The sequence below is a fragment of the Xiphias gladius genome, chromosome 7 (genome assembly GCF_016859285.1).
Source record: "Xiphias gladius isolate SHS-SW01 ecotype Sanya breed wild chromosome 7, ASM1685928v1, whole genome shotgun sequence".
Taxonomy (NCBI): domain Eukaryota; kingdom Metazoa; phylum Chordata; class Actinopteri; order Istiophoriformes; family Xiphiidae; genus Xiphias; species Xiphias gladius.
The window spans coordinates 5,960,840-5,982,581 of NC_053406.1; the positions used below are offsets into that span (position 1 = coordinate 5,960,840).

A 21,742-nucleotide genomic window follows, 5' to 3' on the forward strand; every position below is an offset into this window, starting at 1 on the left:
CCTTGCAGAGACTGAAAATTATCCTCAAAGTTTGTTGAATATTGTGTGCTGTTAGTGTAGTAAATGCAGACTGAATATTAATAAAGACAAAACTCAGGTTATGCATTTCAGGAAGAAGGGAGACTTCCAGTTGAAGTTTAAATTTAATTTTGGTTCAACACCTCTGTCACACACTGAGTACTATAAATATGTAGGACTTACTCTAGATGACCATCTTACTTTTGCAGAAGGAATAAAATCCTTATCTTGATTGTAAATCCTGTATGCCGTTGTATAACTCTTGTGTCTGTCCTAGACCATGGTGCAGGGGACCGGGGATTGTTGTAAGCAAACAAAATGTGACGCTGTTCAGAACCGAGCTATGCACTTTTTACCGGGTTTACATAAAATGGCCCCAAACTAAAGTAATCGTGACATTGGATGGGAGCCATGTGAAGTGCGGCATGAGGGTGACATGTTGCGACTGTTGAATAGATTAACCAACATGCCACATAACAGACTTTCTAAGCAAATTTTCAATTGGGATTTTTCCAATAATTATTCTTGGACAAGGGAGCTTCCAAAAATAATTGGCAAGGCAGGTTTTCATTACATATATAAAAATAAATTATCTTGTAGTGTTAGTCTAATTAACCATACTATTTGAAAATTATAAACAGAAAAGGTCAGAAGAAATTTTTGTATAAACCAAAGCTGAGACCGTGCAGTTTGATTAAGTGTATTTACCACCCTGAGCACTATGTCACCCTTAACCTGACCAGAGCAAAGAGCTCTGTCTGTGCCCAGTGGTGATGGGGTATCTTGACTCTGGCAGTGGAAACTGGATGCTTCCATTCAATTCCAGAGGAGAACAGAAAATGTCCCCTGTGTGACCTGGGAGAGGTCACAAATGAACTGCACTTTTTGCACTATTGTCCATTATATCATAATTTTAGATCCAGGCGTTTTCTTAAAATGTCTGCAGAATGTCCTAACTTTTTTTCTATGTCTGATGAATGTAGACTTCAGTACCTGTTTTCAGACTAAGCCTTTCACCTAGCTCAATTTCTGTTAGAGGCTTACCAACAGTGTATGAGGGCGCCTAATGGTTGATCTGTTAAAGACACAGTTCGTGCCTGAGTTATGTTTTATAGTTGTAATGTCTGCAGAGCAGGATTGGGTTCATATTTGGCTTGACATTGAGTGACATGTATGGAGGTGTATCTTTTTTTTTTCACTCTCATCATGTTATTGCTCTCTCTTGTTATGTTATTGTGTCTTGTAAGCCCATGCAGGCTGGGCACCTTTTGGTATATTTTAAATAAAACTACCTGAACCTAAAAACCTTGCACATCCACACACAAACAAATAATGCATATTCTGTTTAAATAGTATTTATTTAATAATACCACCTGTCCCTTTCTGTTGTTTTCACAAGCTATTCTCATACAGGAGAGGTGTCCATATCCTCTTGTCTCTTCCAGAAGCCATCAAAAGAAAAGTAATACAACAGTGGATCCAGACAGCAGTTCACACTAGCAAGACATATCAGTGGCGTGACAAAAAGGCTCATGCTTTCAAGGACAATAGCTAATGACACTGGCAAGAAAAGTACAGTGAATATCATCAAGTTCATGACAAAAATCAGCATGACATTAATCTTGTTGTTGACCCTTGGAGATTCCATCAGATGTATCCGTAGAGTCCAAGACACCAGAGCAGTGCACACAACATTGACTGCCAGCAAGGTGAACACTAACACCGGCTGAAAATAAAGAATTGGAGATGTACGCCTGTGATTAAATTCAAAACAGGTCGTTTCATTGTAGCTGTTTAAAAATCTTGAAAAGGTCACACTCTCTGGGATGTTCATCACCAACACAAACAACCAAATGAGCGCAACAGCTCTCCAGGCTTTGGACGCGGTTCGTAGATGGCGTGACCTCAGAGGATAAACCACAGCCAGCAGCCGGTCCACGCTGATAAAGGTGATGAAGATGGAGCTGGAGCGGATGTTGTTGTGAAAGAGCATTGTGATCCAGATGCATGCCATACTGCCCAGTGGCCAGGTTCCCGTGGCGTAAAAGTAGACCCTCATGGGCAAGGAGATGACGAGCAGCAAATCTGAGATCGACAGGTTGACCATGAACACAGCACTGGTGGATTTGAGGCTGTGGCGGCGGAGAAGAATCCACAATGAAATAGCATTGAGAGGCAGACCCAGTACCATAACAGATCCAAACACTAGAGCGTACGCTGTGCCTCTCATTTCAGGTAATACTAGATTTTCTCTCATGGTAATGTTGAAAATGTTTCGCTTCTGTGAAAATTGCAGAACTGCAAACGAGTATATGTAACAGAAACCACAATGACCCAACCCCCTTGCGAAACAAACATAGCGGATGTATGTTATCAGATGAGTGCGAACAAACGTTGTTACTGTCTGCTGAATGGACTTAACACTGAAACAGGAAACAACCTTGACAAGACTCAGGAAAAGCTGAAATACTGTGGTGTTCAAAATACACAAATGTTGTGTCTTTTTTCAAAACCACAACAATGTGTGCTGTACATTTCTCTAGTAGTCCATAAGCTAATGCTTTTTTGACATATCTTTTACAATTTCATATATATGGCTACGCCATCAAACAAGCGCCAGCTACAAAACCTTGCACACGATCGTCTGTGGGACTGTTTTAGACAGAGACCAAAGTTCTGCAAACTGGAAATGGCTTATCACAACAGTACAACTGCTCTGAACGGAAGTGAGAGAATCTTGGAGCACTTTGTTTAAGACGCAGCGACAGCAGGACAGCAACATTTTGCTAACTTTTTATCCCCACCCAAGCACAATATATTAGGATTATTACCAGGACAAGTAAATTATGCACCACTGCTGTTATGGTAATGTAACATTACACCATGCATCACCTCACGTTATTCGGCTATTGTATATTTTCTGTTTCCTTTAACAGTCATGTATGAGCGAGAAAAATGGCTTAAACTGATGTTAAATCATTTGTAATATTTCCCTCACTGATGCAAATATACATTTGCCAGTGATTTTCTTACGTGCATATTACTCAAGTGAGGAAAAAATCCATGTCATACCCATTTTAAGTTTAAAGTCAAGTTCTTCAGTAATAATACTGATTCTCCAGTTCAAGGAAAGGGTTACTCTGACACACAGTGATTAAATTCATCTACACTCACTTGCCAATTTATTAGGTATATAGATAAAACTAATGCAGTATAATTCAACAGCCCTGCAACAAACCCTCCCTTCACGATTAGAATATTCAGTTTTTATTGAATCTGTTTGAAAGAGGGTGTTGATTTATTTGAATGGTCATATTCGAGGCTGTAATTTGTGGTGATGTTTAGCTGTACTGGGTTATACTGAGAGGTGTTCCTAACATTTTGTCAGCCTTAATTAATATAAACAGGATGGAAATTATATTAGGAATACCTACACCTTTATTAGGTGTACCTAATAAATTGACAAGTGAGGGTATGTGTCACAGCAGTCCTTTTGAATTTGTGGTCCAGTGTTTTCTGATCAGGTCTCTTATAAATAGGGTTTATTATTATTATTAATATCATGACACAGCAGAGACATGTAAATTAGATGATGATGATTAGATGATTGAATAAAATACTGAACTATTAATAAGATAACGAGCACATTTTGAACAGGCACTGCACTAGTTTCGGTAATTGTAGTATATAAGTACGGTCTCTTGACACACCATCTGTAGTGCACTGGCAGATATCTTCTGTTGAAATTACATCTGAATTGGCAATCATGCTAATTAAGCACTGTCGATGTACACTAATTACTGAGTGTGCGGGGAGGAAACAATTACTATGATTATGTTGCCACTGAATATGTTTCATATGGCATTTTGGTACGTGTGTGTACCGTGTTGCATGACTGATGTACAATATTTGAGTGTTGATGTTGGACACACCTGTTGAACACTACGATCTCTTCAGAGAATGTAAATCCCCTAATTACCCTAATTACCCGCTTCATCTGCATTTTGTGGTGTTACAGTGAATTCACTGACCAAAAAGTATTTATGAATAACTTCAATGGGATTTTAAACCAATAAAGGATATTGAAAGGATAAAAGTCAATGTACATCCTATTTTAACTTTCTTTAGATATCTGTATAACTTCATTTGAGTGCACTTCACTGCACTCGATTTGGACAGTACCACTGACTGTGAGAAAACATACAAGGTCTCACAGAGAACAGTCGCTAGTGCACAGTCTGATTTCAGAGAATGCCTGATAACTCTGAAACCCGAGCGAAATGTGGGTTTCAGCACATACAAGTGGTGTGTGTGCTCCATCAGTAAGGGCCTGAGTAAGAAAAAAAACCAAATATCTGCAACCTCGTACCTAGAAATAGATGCTTTAAGATAAATGCAAACGTCAACATTTCAACATGGCCACAGTGACAATGCTCATATGCTGATGGTTAGCAGATATTATCTTATTTTAGTTTAGTGTGTTAGCATGCAGTTAATACTATTAAGCATTAAAACCAAGTACATCTGAGGCTGATGGGAATGTGATTCATTAATGACCAAATACCTGCAAAACTAAAGTATTAGAAAAATTAAAATGTTGACCTTATATAGATGAAGAGTTAAAGACAGACATATGAAAATGTACTGCTTAGAACAATAATTTGTGTCTGATATGTTTTTTTCAATGAAAAAATTGCTGAAAACATTATTAAGAATATTTACTCCTTGCACAATTCCGAATCTATAAATATGCACATGAAAAAAAGTCACTTTATTCACTCCACTCTTACTTCACTGAAAAGTCTGTTCATGTGCACTGGAGGTGTCAAGTTTTTACATCACACATGTGTAAGCTGCATACTGGACCTATAAACTAGTGTGATTTCACAAAATCCCTCTTATACATGCGCATGTTAAACTGTGATTTAAACCGAGCACACATAAAACATTCCCCTCCTGCAGATGAATGTGAAAACAGCCTTGTAGTGTCAAAACTCTGCACATACTTCATTCTGCACAGTGAAGGTCAAAAATCCAAGTCAAGTTATCAGTTTCAGGTTGAGTATAGTCAAGTATTTTGGAGTGGAAGGGACCTTTCAGTTATCACCAAAAGTAATAAACCATCCAAACTGGTTGTTTTGCATCTATTTTTAGCCATTTTACATTGCTTTGTAGTCGTTTTGCGTTCCTTGTGGTGATTTTCTTCTTTTTTTTAACTTGTTTGACACCCCTTTACGCTAAGCTATCCGGCAGCTGGCTCCAACTTTGTAATTTCTGTAAAGATATACGAGTGATATCCATCTTCTCATCTACCTTTTGGCAATAGAGTGGCTAAATTTGACATTTTTGTAAAATTATATTGAAGTCAATATAGTAACAAAGTATGAATCATGTGTAACATGATACACAGTTTCCACTTTGTCACTTTTTTCATTGTGGAATATTTTCTGTAGATCTGTGATTAGTAATAATAATCCCTCTGGATTTAGAGCCACGTCAAAGGTTCTGGTTATTGTCTGCTGTAACACGTGAGGACTACGCTGCATACTGACATTGACATTTTCTCATTGCATGAAATGTATAACAGAAATAGCAAGCAAAATTACAGCTAATGTAGTGCTTTTTCATGTGTATATGTTTGTTATTACCTTAAAGAAAACTTTTTTTAAAATCTTGAAATTCACTATCTCGCTGCCTGGCAAAGTATTTGTGTACAATTACACCATAGCAGCAACTACCCAAACTTCATACCTTTCACCTTATCACCCAATCTCCAATTTACCACTTACGGTCTTTTTCCTTCAAACTCTCTCAGCCGTAACCTTTGAAAGATTGAAATCAAAATGGCTGCTGTAATGACAGCAATTATGTGATTTTGCCTGACTCACACTTAAATAAAGGTGTGGATCCTTTAGGGAATATTACGCTGGCTGACTCATCATTGCATGCAGGGCAAAGGAAAGCCCAAATTGATTTCTCTGGTAAAAGCAAGGATGCCATTTTCTCTGGGCCCTAATATTAGAGAAACTTGAGTGCTTCTCAAGACAGACAATCTTTGTTATTAGTGCTGCAGGTAAAAACACTACTTTAAAATGTTGGGCCTGCTGCTGGCATCGACAGCTAGATAGACAGGAGAGTTAGGAGAACAAATATGGCAGAAAGGAAGCCGTGTGATTTTCTCTGTCTGTTTGTTTTACTTGTGTTTTCATATATGAGGGCACAATTATGATGTTATACAAAAAAACAAAATAATACTACATAGAGCTGCAAAATAAAAAGAACAAACAAATCAATAGAAAGATCTAACATAGCCCTGCACACAGCCTTGACCTTGACTCTACCCCTAACGTGAAACATTGCTTTACACCAATCAGCCACAACATGAAAACCCGTACCTGGTTTTAGTATTGTGGCCGATAATTCAGTCCAAGTCAGAGATGATCAATAATGAATCGATAAACAAAATCTGAGCAGATCCACTATCTGCAATCAATTGTTGAGGAATTAGCATCAGTCATCAAAATGAAAAATAATTCATGAGCTGACTAAATATGTCAAAGTATTCAATCATATGCAGATTAAAAATATCAAGCCAACTAAACGCTAATATAAAATCAATGAAATGCTTAAAATGTTAAAATGTCTTAAAATCAATTCAGGATGTTTTAAAGGAACAATAAATCAACACACTATGCTTAAAATCAATCTCAATTGCAATCTTAAAATATGAAGAAAGAGTACAAATATCACTAAATGTTTAGTGACTACATTGTTCATATCATAATAACCAAGCAGAGCATTCATCAGCAGATTAAAAGCGTATCCAATATGAACGAAAATTGTGGCTGATCGGTGTAGTCAACTGTGTTTGTGATGTTCAGCTTGTTGTGGAGTTCTGCCCCCAAATGTCCAAAAAATGATTAGTGCTGCTTTAAAAATTAATTTAATGGGTCAGCTAACCCCACCAAAATGGTTGTGGAAATGTACTGAGAAATAATCCCCTTGGGGGCTAATATCTGAATAATCCACAGACCTCACTGTCCACAGTTTTCACAAAACCACTTTTTTACTGAGGAAATAGTCCCAATTCAAATGTTCACAGTCAGAAATATTGGTACTGAGTTTTCAAATCACTCAACCTTTGTTTGTTAAAGGCTGTACACCTGAACCACAGATCGTTTTCTTGATATACAGTGACCTCAGAAAGTATTCAGAGCCATTCACTTTTTTCACACTTTGTGTTGTAGATTTCATATTTGCCATTTTACACATCAATCTACACTTAACAGCCCAAAATGACACAGTGAAAACATGTTTTTAAAAATTATGCATTTTTATTAATTTATAATATCCAGACCCTTTGCTGTGACAAACTGAATTGATTGGACAGAGTTTAGAAACACACACATCTGTGTATGTAAGGTCCCATGATTCACACTGTATTTCAGGACAAAAGCCATGAAGTCCAAGGAACTCTCTGTAGACCTCCCTGATAAAGATCAGGACAAGGTTATAAATCATTTCTAAAGCTTTGAGTGTTCCCTGGAGCACAGTGACCTCAGTAGTTGTAAAATGGAAGATTTGGAGTAAGAAGAGATATAAGAGGACAAGAGAACAAGAGAGTTTGGAACTACCAGGACTCTTCCTAGAGATGGCCATCCAGCCAAACTGAGTAACCGCGCAAGAAGGGTCTTGGTCAGGGAGGTGACCAAGAACCCAAAGGTCACTCTAGCAGAGCTTCAGCACACCTCTGCAGAGACGGCTGAACCTGTCAGAAGGACGACAATCAGTAAGGCCTTTAGGCCTTTATGGTAGAGTGGCTCAATGGAAGCATTTAAAGGACGCTGAGAGCATGAAGGGAAAAATTCTCAGGTCTGGTGAGACAAAAACTGAATCCTTTCAGCAGAACTCCCAACACTGTTAAGTCAATATCAACATTGTGGGGGTGGGGGCTTCTTACCGGTCAGAATCCCTTGTCTTTGTCTTACAGGTTATATTTTGTTAGGATGTGTGTGTTTTGTGATTGATTTTTCATGAGTCAGTCCAGTTCTACAGGCAGGTCAACAGGGATGCACCGTTTGTGATAAGGGGCTGACTTGACACAACTACAGCTACTGTGGCAAATTTTATTTTGACTTTACAAGACTTTTCACTTTTTCAGGTTGCAACGTCTACAAAATATCAGTATTGTCAAAATATTCGTTAGTTTGTATTGTACGCTTTAAAATGTTGTCTGTTTTTGAAAGGACACACAGAAAGAGCCTCAGATCTATGACTAAAGATCTAAAAGTAGGATGACCTGTCCTTGCTCTGTTAAATAACATGAAAGATATGCGGGGCAGTACAAAAAGGAGAAACTGTGAAAGGGAAATGGTTAAAGTGAATGATTTCAATGTTTATTCACTTTTTCCTTATGTATGTATGGGAACAAAGAGGACTGGGGTTATGAGGGGAGGGGTTGACTGGAGTTTTTGCCTTCATCTCTAATGAAATCTCTGGTCCATATTCGGGCAGTGTGGATAAAGTGCCGTTCTCCCACACTAGGAAGGGTGAGGAGACAACCACTGCTGCGCTCACTTCATTAAAATTTCCATTTCTGCAACGGCAGGAGTCACAATGAGCCGTGTTCTCATGGACCACAGAGCAAACATGTGTGTGTGGGTTCGTTCCAGCATCAGTATGCAGCTGGTAGTTTGAAAATAACTGAACAACAACCCAGAGGGCTGTGGATGTGTGCTTGTGTGTGCATGAAGTGGGATAGTAAGTGTTGACAAGCGCTGATCGTTAAAAATATGGACAAATTCATTTTTTCTCTGCTGCTCTCTGTCCCTGTCTGTCACTCTCTCTCCCTCTCTCTCCTGGCTGTTCAAGTCAGAATTGTGGAAGAGCCATGGATTTGAAAAGATTATATGCTTTAGACAATTTCTACACTATTACCAGCTGGGCCAAGGCAATTAACCTGCTTCATATGTTTCATCTGAGGCCAAAAAAAACAAAACAAGTTAAGCTGTCCTAAGATGCCGGGACCCCACTTTATTGGTGCTATGCAAAAGGGAAGTTGGAAACTTGAGCTCAAATGTTGCTTTATTGCCTTCCCTTTTCCAATTAGTGGCTGCCATCCTAAATCTTAACAGGTTCTGAAACTACGGGCTGATTACCTATGCTAATGAATGGAAAGCTATAATAAAGCTGTCAACAGAAAATAAACAGGTTTAACAGAAGAGAGCGTTGCAACCTGAGAATTGCCCGCTGGGCTAAGCAAAGAGCGACAACACTCTTGAGAGCTTAAAGTTGGAACAGGACAAAGTGATTAGTGTTTATGAATACACCTTTGGACTGGACTGGGCTTCTGAAGGGTGCTGAAATGTAACCTGGATTCTTCTTATGAACCGGGAGCAGGCTTGAAGTCCAGTTCCTTCTTTGATTTATTTTCTTGCTTTAGGTTATTTGAAGTACCACCACTGCAAAAAAGAAATAAAAACAGTTGCATTCATTATAGATAACACAGCCAATCCTTCACTTAGGTAGGGGGTGTCTGGACTGCAACCAATTACAGATTATAACTGGAATATTGAACCTGCATTCTATTGTATCATAATGTGACTGTAATTACTAACAACGACAAGAAAAAGAGACTCTTAATAGTAAAACCAGAAGAGGCTAAGTTTGGTGATATTCAGCATTTTTTACTATAAACAAATCCCTTGAGAAGACCAGAACCAACAATGAATCGATGCTACTAACAAGTATTGTTTGTATTGTCAAAGCCCAATACATCTTACACCAAGAGTCATGTTATACTCACTACTGTGTTGTTCTGAGTTCTTTTTTTTTTTTTTCAGAAATAATGTTTTCATACTTCAATTCAAGTTGTTCTTCTCTGCCTTAGTCCATGTTAAGCCTCCATCAACAAAACACAACTTCCTGATGTTTTAACATTAAAAGCCTACCTATAAAGGAATAGTTGGAAAATTGTAAATGTTAAAATTCTGGAGGAATAGTTCATTCATCAGTCAGGTAAAAAGGCACAGTAGAATGCCCGAAATAACTCTAGCTGGACTGTTGGAATTAGTTTTGTAGAAATGGAAATTATACTGAGCTTATCAAGACAATAGGAGAAGGTGGAGGAAGTTTTGAGTTTGCATTAACTGGGGAAAAGATGGTTATTAAATGGCTAAACTGTGAAACTGTTCCTTCGAATCTCTGACACAATTCGCACACCCATATTCTCCACCTACTCAGAGATTAGTCTCAGTCAAGTACTCCTCAAGGAACCTATAACTCAGTTCATTGTAGTGTTAATTTCATTGACAGAAACTCTGAAACAGACTAAAAATGTCCATCAATGCTGCGATGGCACAGATGTCATTAAACACTAACTGTGACTATATCAACATTTACAAAAAAAGACGAGACTAAAATTTAGTTTAAAAATAAAAACTTTACCAAAATGCCCCTTTCATTTTCGTCCTCCTTCAAATGGCTGCACTGCACATTTCTCTTCCTGAAGGGAAAAGAACATCATGGTAACAAAACAGCTTGACATTTGGATGCACTTCAAATATAATGCGGCAGAGAGAAAATGTGAGTGTGTAGTACCTTATTTTCAGGAAAGAAGCCCTGTAGCTACATAATCACTGGAAGGAAAACCACAACCCTGACGAGACACCTTCAAGCACACCACACAGAAACGGAGGTAACCTAACGTTAAGATGTTAGATAATGTTACTTTACTTTTAAAGTTGTATCAAGCGAACTACTAAAGTTGTGGTGCAACGGTATTCATTAGCATCTCACAACAGCGGGGCATTGCTACCTTGCTTGCAGATGGGTATTTAGTCTCCCTGAAAGTCAGTAGCCCAGTCTGCTACGTTGGCCAACCTCTTCCTTTAGAGAAGTGTTCGTTTTGGTATACAAAACATGCTATCCATCCACACACAGCTTAATTGCCATATGCACTTAAGCTCTTGAATGGGTCCGTGATAGCTGAATGTTCTCTGAGACCTCTGTCTCAGAGAACGGCTAGTTATTAAAATACACAGCATATAATGTAGAAGGTTGTTTTGGGCTTGAATAAAGTATGTTAGGTAAAAATTAGCTGTCTAGTACTTAGCTTGCTTTGTGTGCGAAGAGGTTCCAAGTATTTTCTTTACAAATTTATTTCAATGGTAATGTACAACCTAATACACACAATTACTGTATAACACTATCTAGTACAACACTTGCTCTAAGGCCTACAACATTCCAGAATAAAATCGCCACCTCTCTAATAAAACTGAACATTATAAGTGTAGGACTTATTGCAGGGCTGATGTACAAGATTCTTTTTGATTGTGAAGGGTTTTCTTTTTTCTGGATACTTTATGATTGACTCATGTTGCAAGACATGGATTGCATTGGATTTGCTAATGTTGTTGCATTTCCAGACTTAATTGTTAAAAGCATTTGCATGATATCTTATTTGAAAGCAGTTTGCTGAAGTTTGACTAAAATGTGTGTTCTTGGCCTTGACTAAAACTAGTCTAAAAGGTCTATGTTTTCCTTTGAGTAAGAGGAGACTAAAATGTCCAGAATTTTAGTAGCCAAAAAATTGACCAAAAATAAAAAGGGGGGTTTACTAAATATGACTAAACATGGACTTTTTATCTCAGGACAATGACCAAAACCAAATCTAAAAATAGCTGACAAAATTAACACTAGTTCACTCTCTGATATAAATCATGGCCCGTTTTTAAAGATCTACATTTTTTGTAGGAATGAATGGGTTTAGGGCCACGGACAGGCTGTGGAAGATGTAAAATACTGAGGGAGAAACTCTCTCACTAGAACAGGCACTAAAAGTTGTGTAACTTAACAAAACGGCAGCGGCGAGTCCCTCCAAAGTCAGCAGGCCACAGGAATGGGGAGCAATATCCACAGGCTAACAAATAAATGGCTAACAAGAACTGAGTCTCTGTCTTTGGCATGTACGGGAAGTGTTGAGGGACAGTGAGTCTGTACAAGAGCTGGTATCGACCGCAGCTGAGTTGAGTCAAGTATACAGGTATACGAGTTGGTAGCACTGAACAGTCTCAGCAATGAGTGCATACAGCTACAGAAAGCCCAGAGGGGAAAACATGCGTCAGTCAGTCACCACCTGCACTGCTTAAAGCTAAACTTTGTCACATAGTACTCAGGTGAGGTTGTAAAACTACTGAAGGTTTTAACACTTTCATTCAGCATATAAAAGCAAAGTAGGTGGGAGAAGGCAAAAGCTTTTGTCAGTGTTGGACTTTAAGTGCAGGCATACGGTTATTTCCTGGAGGCAGTACGAGCCAGTGTAAACCCGATTCAAACTGAAAAGCAGAAAATTTCCGGACATGCATTACTCTGTCATAAAATTGTTAAAACCTTTCATTATGACAACAAAGACCGCGTATGTTTGTACCTTTCCTCATCTTGGCGGAGGTGACGCAGGTGTTAAATCAGGATGTCTGTCATTTTCAGGGTTGGTGGTTCAGTTCAGATCCATCATGTCAGTATGTTTAAGTGTCAGCAAGACTTTGAACTGCTTTTAAAGAGCAGGCCAGCAGCTAGCGTAGCAGCTCCTTCAACTTTGGTATGTTTTCATGGGTGAGTTTAAAAAACCATAAACTGCGATTTGTACTGCTTTCACATTATAAGTGCATCATTGTCCATTTATCTGCCCTTTTATTTTTTTCACAATAGAAGGCTTGAGGATGTGACTGCCCACTCTATTAACAAAACAAAATGATATACTGTTGTGTAAATTACTTTCTTCAGTCAAGCTGAGCCAAACACAGACTTTCAGAGGAGGATGACATGTTGTGAGAACATGAGGGAGAAAAATCACTTCATATTCAAAAATCAAATAACCTTCTCCTGTCCGCCAGGGGGCAAATCCTTTTACTTTGGTCTGAAAATTGAACTTATTTGATTAACATATTTTCTTTCATCAGGAATTTCATTTCTTTCAAGTTTGTGTGTGTGTTTGTGAGTGAGCACACTGAGAAATACGGCCTCAGTAGATTTGCTGTCAGTGGGTAGCTCATATTAGTGTGTTTGCACAGCACATCCACATCTCTAAGGGAAGTGTTACACTAAAAATCATATGTACAGTAGCTTATATCTATGCCTCCAAGACCTTAATAAACATGCATCCATGCAGAAAAGCCACAATGATGCAGAACTATAAAGAGGAGAGACAACAGAGAACAAGAACTCATCACTCACGTGTATTTGTAATTATTGTTCCTGTAGGTTGGGCTACAAAGGGAAGCCTTAATTGCAGTTCATACCAATTATGCTAATTAGGCACATATGATATCTTAATTGTTAACCTGGAAGAACGTAAATGCCTGTATTTAAATGGGAATAAGCAATACACAATCCCCTACCTATCTCCACCTGCTCAATTTGCTTCATACAATTCCCAGAGACAATAGATTAGCACTGGAGGGGGAGATAAAATGCTTCGAGAGAGATGGGGGAATTCAACACGCACTGTACGCCATGATGTGGAACAGCATGGAGCAAAAACAATGCACGCTTAGCTGGATGGTTAGAAGCCTGATGAGCTAGATTCAAGAAAGGGAAAGGAGGGGAGGGAGAGGGAGAAGCGAGGAAAATTGGAAGCTGAGGCAGCATCGGTGTGACAGAAGAAACAGGTGATGGAGAATAAGTGCAAGCCGACAGGTAGCTGCTAAGTAGAAGGGGGAAGTAAGACGAGAGAGAGGTGAGAGAAATTGCAATGCATGGAATAACAAACAAAACAAGGTGAGAGAAAGTGAGTCGAGCTAGCTGAGAGAGGTGGAGAATTGGAGAGGTAGAGTGAAGAGAAAAAGGCATGTGAGATGGTGAAAGAGAGAGAAAATCTAGTTAATCTTCTTGATGCGTTTGATTGTCTTTCTCTATCTGGTGTGTCCCATGCGTTCAGATATGGGCTACAGAAAGTAAGTCAGATAGCTTGCGTGTGTTCAGTTTCCCTGTGTTTGAAGTGTATTTGAGACTAAATGTAGTTCTGATTTTTTGTACTGGCGAACATGAATTAGTGTGTTTCTATACACAGTATGTGTGTGTACACGCGTATCCATAGTGTCGGTGTCAGTGTGGATTTGGTCATGTTGTTGTGTTTTACATGAAATGGTGCCAGTAGCTGATTTAACTGGTGGACACACAGGTTGATGGGTAGCAGATCGCAAACAACGACTGTCGTGTGAGAACACCATACAAAAAAGTGACTGCAACCTACAGAAAACCTCTCTGTGGAGCAAAAAAAAGGCTGCAGCCAAAGCTAAATACACCCTGTGGTTTCATACGACGTAAATAATGTTTTTTCTCAGTTTCCTACTGGAATAATAACATTACACTCACCAAGTTAAAGTCAGACATGGAAAGAAACAAGAGCAGTCACACAGTCAGACCAACCTATTTGAAAGTGAAAATGAAGGAGAAAGCAAAATTATTACCCAAACTTTGTGTTGTAAACACCCATCGTAATTTACCATAGCTGTATTACTCAAACAAAAAATGCTCAGCCAGTTTATGCTGTCTGTTTTCTTGCTATATCAATCATGTCATATTGCCAACAATTTCCTCTATTTTACTTCACAAGCCTTTCTATTTATAGTTGCAGGCATGAGATCAAATTAGATGGATAGCCGCAGCCTGTGGTGTGTGATACAGGTCACTAGTAGAATTGGAGGTGGTTGGTGGCTGTCACCCATTAAAAATGCAGAGCCTCGCCAATGCAAGGCAGCAGATGCAGCAGCAGGAACTTTTCTCTGTATGAAAGCACCTTTAGTGTTTCTCTCCCTGGCCCTGGCCTGCTTGGTCCCGCTCAGCCCTTGACTTCACATTGGGATGATGTCAGATACATAAAAATAGCTTTGGAAATGTTTATTAGCTTAGAATAATAGTTTAAAATCCGAAAATATTAAATCTTCATCTAACTCTAAATGGAAGAATCTCTGTCTGTCTTTCTTTCTGTCAGTCCTTTAATTTTCTCGACAACCGCTCATCTGATCAACTTCAAACTTCACGTGCGTATTGTTGAGGAACCAAGGAAGCGCGGTGTCGACTGTGAGGGTTTTTTGGAAGAGTGGTTCTCAAGAAACATAAAAAAGAGAAACAGTAAACGACATTCGGTTAGGGTTGGGGCAACTCATCCATGCAGCCAACGTCATCAATCAGGACAATGGTGCGTCGCTAAGATGGCTGCGCCTGATCAGAGCATGGATTCCCCGCAAAAAAAGCTGCAGCTACAAAAAACTGACTATCCAGGCCTACAAGAGGATTTATTGTAGGCCTGTTGTAATATATTGCATTAGTGTTATGTAGGTGTACCTAATAAATTGGCAAGTGAGTGTATGTGTCACAACAATACTTTTGAATGCGTGGTCCAGTATTTTCTGGGGTCTATTATTCTTATTAATATCATAACACAGCAGTGCAATATATACAGCACAGAATCGGCAACACCAGACCTTGGGAACTTTTTCCTACGTTATTCACTTTCACTCTTCCTTCCCTTCATTCACATCAACACCTACAGTATTTAGATCCCAACCGCAATACTTAATCAACCGCACCCGCACTGGCTTTAGCACAGTGTCCCCTCTCCCCAGTGCCTCCCATCCTTTTAACAGTCACAGACCTCCTTCTTGGGAAAAGTGCAACAATGACGCTAAAAAAAAAAAAATGTCAAGACTTTTTTGGCATTTTCTCCCCTTCACATTTTCTTTGCCAAGCTTGTGCTCTGCCCTGCCATTTCCATCCAAGCCACCGACACACAGCCCGGCCCACTACCGTCTTCTGTGCAGGCCAGAAAAAGTAGATTACAGAGAGAAAATGTCATAAACTCTATGGAGAGGAAGCACAGGTTGTCAATTATACATATGCCACTCTGCTGCTATCTCTGACTTGCTCTTTCTCTGGCCCGTTCTCCTCCTCTCCTTGCTATCTCAGTCTAGGTCTGACATCTGTCTTTTATCACATTGCCACATGCACACGCACACACACACTTAAACACACACACAAACCATCCCACATGAATACCGGAGGAGAGACGGTTGTCACAGCTGAAACCAAAATATTCTGATAGGTTAGACTCCAGCGCGGTTGGAACAGTGAGGGGATAGAGAGTTGTGCTGCAGAAGATGGAAGCATGTATGTCTACATGCAGATGGCTCTATAAATAAACCACTTCAGAGGGACCCACAGAGAACGATGAAACTATTGCAAAGAGCGTGGCTTTGCTCCTAACAAAAAGGCAGCTTCAGTAGGATTTTCCCTCCATGCCAAGCTTGGTTGGAGTGATTCGTTTTTGGTTTTTCTTTCAGTTTTTTCCACCCTTTTTGCTCTTTCACTGTTTACTGCTTCGGTTTGGTTTATATGCAGTAACGAAGGACACTGTTCAAACTCCAAATAACCACCACAATACACCGTGAGATTCAGATCTCCAGATCGACAAAAGAACATGAATCCCACGCAACCAAAATCTCTTACTTAGCTGCGTGAAAAGTTACTGAACATGTCCAAAAAACAAGCTTCTCTTGAGTGGAATGAATCACAGCTATGCAGGAAACATCTGTTCCTACAGAACTAAAGCTTTAAATTTTGTGAGGATAATGATGCATATCGTGTTATTTCCACATATCATGTTGGTGAGTCCTGCACTCTTGTGCCCTGAAAGGTGCCCAACACTCAACACTCAAAATTCTCATTGCATTGGGCGGTCCTCACACAGTGTATGCCAGCGGAAAAAAAATACTTGAACATTCCGGCACTAAAAGAGGCAACTAATGGCCAACTAAGCAAGCCTTAACATTTTAGCTGAGTTTAGCAGATAAAGGCTCAGCAGCTAAACTCAGTCTCATATTGTAGGTACAATATGTTTATCATCAGTAAGTTTATAAAGTTATATCAAGTAAAGTTATCTCTTTTTTTTTACTTCATAGGCCATATTAACAGCAATAAAGAGAAAAGCAGGCAGGTTACAACTAGACATGCATGAGAAGGCAGGTATTTATGCCTCCTTATCTTAACATCATTTTTTTTTTTTTTTTTTGATAAGCACACTGTTTAACTGCACAACCATAACTCAAACACACAGACATCATACACATACTGTTAGAATCTGGTGGTGGGATGTCCCATGTCTATTGAGGATAAATGTCCAGAAGGGTGCTCTTTTTAACGTCATTGCTGTGGGTGGCTATCATATTTCAAGAGTGGGCCTGCTTAGTCCACTGTTGTGTGTCAGTGAATGAGAAAACAGTCATCAACAGACAGCAGCGGGAGGAACAAATGAAATTAAAGACAGATTAGATAGATAGTAGTTCCTCCTAACTCAGCCAGTTAGGAGCTTCTTTTAGCCTTATATGTTTTGTGCATACAGCCCGGGGACAACTGCTGGTGGGAAAGGGAATGGCAGGAGAGATAAAAAGTGGCAGATAAACAGGTAATGGGCAGAATGATAACACTGATATTAAGAGCTGGTAGAAGCCACGACTTTTCATAAATTCTCACCCGATTTGTAGAGATCGCTTGACTGTTGTTGTACAAGCGTTTTTTTTCTTTTTACCTGGCTACAATGCCAGGCTTATTGAAGCCTGGCATTGCGCAAATTGGCAGTACAATGACGAGGTCAAGCTAGAGATTACCTCACGAGAGCTTTTCAGATCTTTGTCAACATTTGTCTTTCTTTCTTTTTTTCCAGACCGACATTATTTTCATCTGGACCTCCTCCCCTGACCTGCGCAGCCTTCAGTTTTATATATTAATTTTTCAAGTTATATAATATTTCCCATTAAGCTCTCCAGTGTTTCCATTATAAACACAAATAAAATATCATGGAATATGTCCCGAAGAGCTATACTATACTTATTTTTTTATGTATTTTGTTTTTATATTTTTTATCTCTGCTCAATTATAATTCCATTATTTTCCCACCATTAACAGTCGACAGCTTTTATTTAGACTCTACTAGCTTAGACCTAAATTCTTTTTAGAACATATATGTACATATGTATACATATACACAATGTGTACAAAAAGAATCAAAATAGAGAAATGCAATATTAATTATGAGTGGGACCAGCACAAATAAATTCAAGGTGTGATCACACCACAAGAATTCTACAGTTATCTCTCTTGCTCGCTCTATGCGTGATTTTTCTTTTTTCCCTCCAAAATACTCAGCATGCAAATCAAGCTGCTTCACAACATACCTCTTTGTCTCTTGGAAGAGTTATCTGAGAGGTCTAGTGATTAGCACTGAGCGCTGAGAAGTCACTTCAACATGTTTCATAATGGTGTGCCACACTGAATGTGATAATCACTCTGACACAAGTGTAGGCAGATCTATTGTTGGGAAGTGACGTGGAATATAAATATGTATGTTTCTATGACTTCTCACAGGACAACGTAATATAAAACATTATATATAAAAATAAAAATGTGCTCATTTGAACCTGAAGTAGAGAAGTTTAAAAAAGTGTTTATTCCAGGGTTACACTCCGGTATGTTTTGAGGGCTGCTTTTTCAACACTGAGGCCAACAAACACATGACTATCAATTTTGAGTTCTGCAGAAATCCAAAGATCCAGCATTTTATGTTGATTAATGACTGTCAGGGTTCTGTAACACATCTGCTTAACTGGGTAAGGGTTGAAGTTGTTGTTAAATCCATAATCCATAATATAGAGAGCTTCTCCACACTAAGATATGTATTTTTTTATATTCACGTTTTCTTGAATATAGATTTTTTCCGTGAAATCTATACAAATGAATGTTTTTGCACTTTATTTGCAGGCGGCCTCAAATGAGAGTGTGTTTAAAAGACATCAGCACAAAATTCTGTAGCGTAACATCAGTGAACTGTGAATTTGAGTTTTTGTGAATGGAAAATTCACATGAATGAATGAATGATTCTGCATGAATTAAGACTTTTTTCAAACTAAGAAAAAAGGTTGAAAAAGCAAAAACATCAAACCACTCAGCTCCCTTCGCTCCAGCTGAAGATGTTTGTCTTCTGGAAGAATTCAGCAGCTACATTTTACAGGGAAAATTCAGTGAAGAGTGTAACAATCCAAAAAGCTTTAAGTAGCATTAAATTTTGAGTGCAGCACAAACATTTGGCAGAGCTGAGGAGACTATCCTCCCCTAAAAAGATAACCCCATAGGTGTGGCGGTGGGGGATGGATGGATGGGTCAACAAAACACAGGACTTTGTCCTGTTGACAAAGAAGGCCGCTGTTCATTTCCTGTTTGAAACCAATAGTCATCATTGTTTCTTTTGACCGTGACCGTTCCACAACCTTAACTGTGTGTGTATTATTGTAACCATGCCGATGAAGGTCCTTTAACCTTAATGGGCTACTTAACCCAAACCATGATCTTTTCCTCAGCATAACCAAGGTGGTTTTGTGCCTAAACCAAACCAAACCTTGACTGTTCCGTGAGCTTATATGCATGTTTATTATTGTAACCATGACAATGAAGGTCCGGTGTGCGTCGCCATAGGGGTGCTATTTCATGAGGCGCTCCTATGGGTCAGCTCAGAGGGTAGGGACAAACAACCTATATGGTCGCTCTGGTTGGAGGACGTGCTGGGGCTGAGATGCTGTGGCTTCTTACTGTGGCAGGGCTCAGTGCTGCTGCTAACTTGTCAGTCAGGCTCAGGGTAGTTTTACTTTAACAAACAAAACCAACTGATGATGCTGTATATTTCCAACAGGTTACTGTGCTCTCTAAAGAGTGTTTCCTTTCTTAGTACCCACTCCACATCACTGTTAACAAAACATAATATGAATCATGTTTTTCTCTTTTTTTATAATTTGGTGCCACTGCTTAGAAGGTGTGAACTATTACCATGTAAACAAGCCTTTTCGTTCTGAGTTAGCCTAGATTTCTAGCCTCAAAATAAGCCTATAATTATTTTTGTGAAACTGTCTTATTTGCATTACATTTATCTAAGATCAAAATTTCAAATGGGGCTAACACTACAGACCAATCTAAAATTTCTTTGTGAAACCGGTCCCCGGAAAATATTGTAAATAGAGCACGACTCTGTCTATAAAAACAGGCTGAGTAGTGCTTCCTGTGATGAGTAAACTGGCCTTTACTGTATGTGTAAAAGCTCCCCTTAAAGCAATTGCTGAGGATGTTTACCCACTATAATCATGATAACAGTGGAATAGATTCTACTGAAGAAACTCTCTTTAAAAATTACATAAAACAGTACTACAATATAAAAACACACAATGTGAATATCATTTGTGATTATAGAATTGTTTTTTTCTGTTTTTTTTTGCTGAAGGCTGTGGTTGTGAATGAGCAGTTGGCATTAACCTGCAGAACAGACCAGAGCACAGAGGTTTGGTATGGATAGATCCCCATCTATCCAATCAATCGTGGAAACAACCTGTCCATTATTCATCTCCCCATTCTCTCATTGGTCTGCCCACTTTCGAGCTACTTTTACGCGCCCCTAATTTTACATCTTAATGTACAGAAATCTTTGATCGAGAGATTAATTGCTGTTTGAGAGCCAGAGCATTAGCGCAAGTTAAGAAAACGATGTGTGTATTACACAAATGTTAACAATACACACGAAAAGAAAGACAAAGTTAGATGGAAGAGACTGACAAAAAGAGTAGCTCTCAACATGGTGAATGCAGGATTCCAGCTGTTACTTAGTGATACTGGGCAGGTTTGCCTTATAAAAAAAATCAAAGCTCCTGAACTCCGTCAGTGTGCCATTTTCTTTTCATAGCGCTCTTATATCTCACATCTGACTGCTGAGCCAATGCCAGTGCACTCTGAAGTGCAGTATATTGTAGCAGAAAAGATAGCATTAACTTCTACAGGGACACTCAATGGTGAGATTCAAACGCTTGTGTTTTACTGAATTTATCCAGTGATTTTCACAGTAGAAAGAGCATGCTACAACATGGGGTGAACTGAACAGGCCATTATGGTTGGTGCTGGAATGAATCACACCCCTATCTACATATGTGTGTGTGTGTGTGTGTGTGTGTGTGTGTGTGTGTGTGTGTGTGTGTGTGTGTGTGTGTGTGTGTGTGTGTGTGTGTGTGTGTGTGTGTGTGTGTGTGTGTGTGTGTGTGTGTGTGTGTGTGTGTGTGTGTGTGTGTGTGTGTGTGTGTGTTTGTGTGTGTGTCCATTACAGTCCATTGGATCCATATCCTCTGTCTGATCTGCCACTACTTCAGGAGCTGGATCCAGCCGTTTTCTGGTCTGTGCACAGTGACACACTCATGTGGATGATCTACTGTACCTCGCCTCTCCAGCCACATAATACACACACACTTAATAAATTGGACTACCTCCACACACACAACCCCAATGTAATAAGCATTGATCATGGTGTTCACCTCATCACTAATAGATGTTCTATGGTCCTGTGTCGTTTCCAAATGAGCTCTCTGGTTGTGACACTTAAGGGCCAGTCCACTACAAAACCACAGAGATAAATCCTTACCTGGCTCTCCACACCGGCATCATCTGTCATGGTGCTGCAGCTATGCCTCTATAATAACCTTCATACAATCTGGAATGATTCCAGTTCTTAAAATAGTGTCAGGGATTTGGTACAGCACACTATGGGAAAAGGAAACGAAGGGAAAGACAAGAGAGAATATGAGAGGGAGGAAAAATGACTGCAGTAGTGCGGGTAAAGAGGGCTCCTATTAGGGCAGTGGAG

The 21,742-nt window shown here is 39.2% G+C and overlaps 1 protein-coding gene across 1 annotated transcript; it reads right to left on the minus strand.

The window, feature by feature from the left end:
* Positions 1–1,404: 1,404 nt before the first annotated feature.
* LOC120792152 (lysophosphatidic acid receptor 6-like) lies at positions 1,405–21,550 on the minus strand. The gene is made up of 2 exons (XM_040131222.1): positions 21,521–21,550; positions 1,405–2,299 (listed from the first exon to the last, which is right to left on the minus strand). The coding sequence occupies exons 1-2, from the start codon at positions 21,548–21,550 to the stop codon at positions 1,424–1,426; spliced, it is 906 nt and encodes a 301-aa protein (XP_039987156.1). The 3' UTR covers positions 1,405–1,423.
* Between the last annotated feature and the right edge of the window lie 192 nt (positions 21,551–21,742).

Coding starts and splice junctions, on each gene's coding strand:
- LOC120792152 (XM_040131222.1), bottom strand. CDS start 21,550: ATGACAGATGATGCCGGTGTGGAGAGCCAG. Junction 2,300..21,520: donor ATGCCGGTGTGGAGAGCCAG/GTAAGGATTTAT, acceptor CAATTTTCACAG/AAGCGAAACATTTTCAACAT.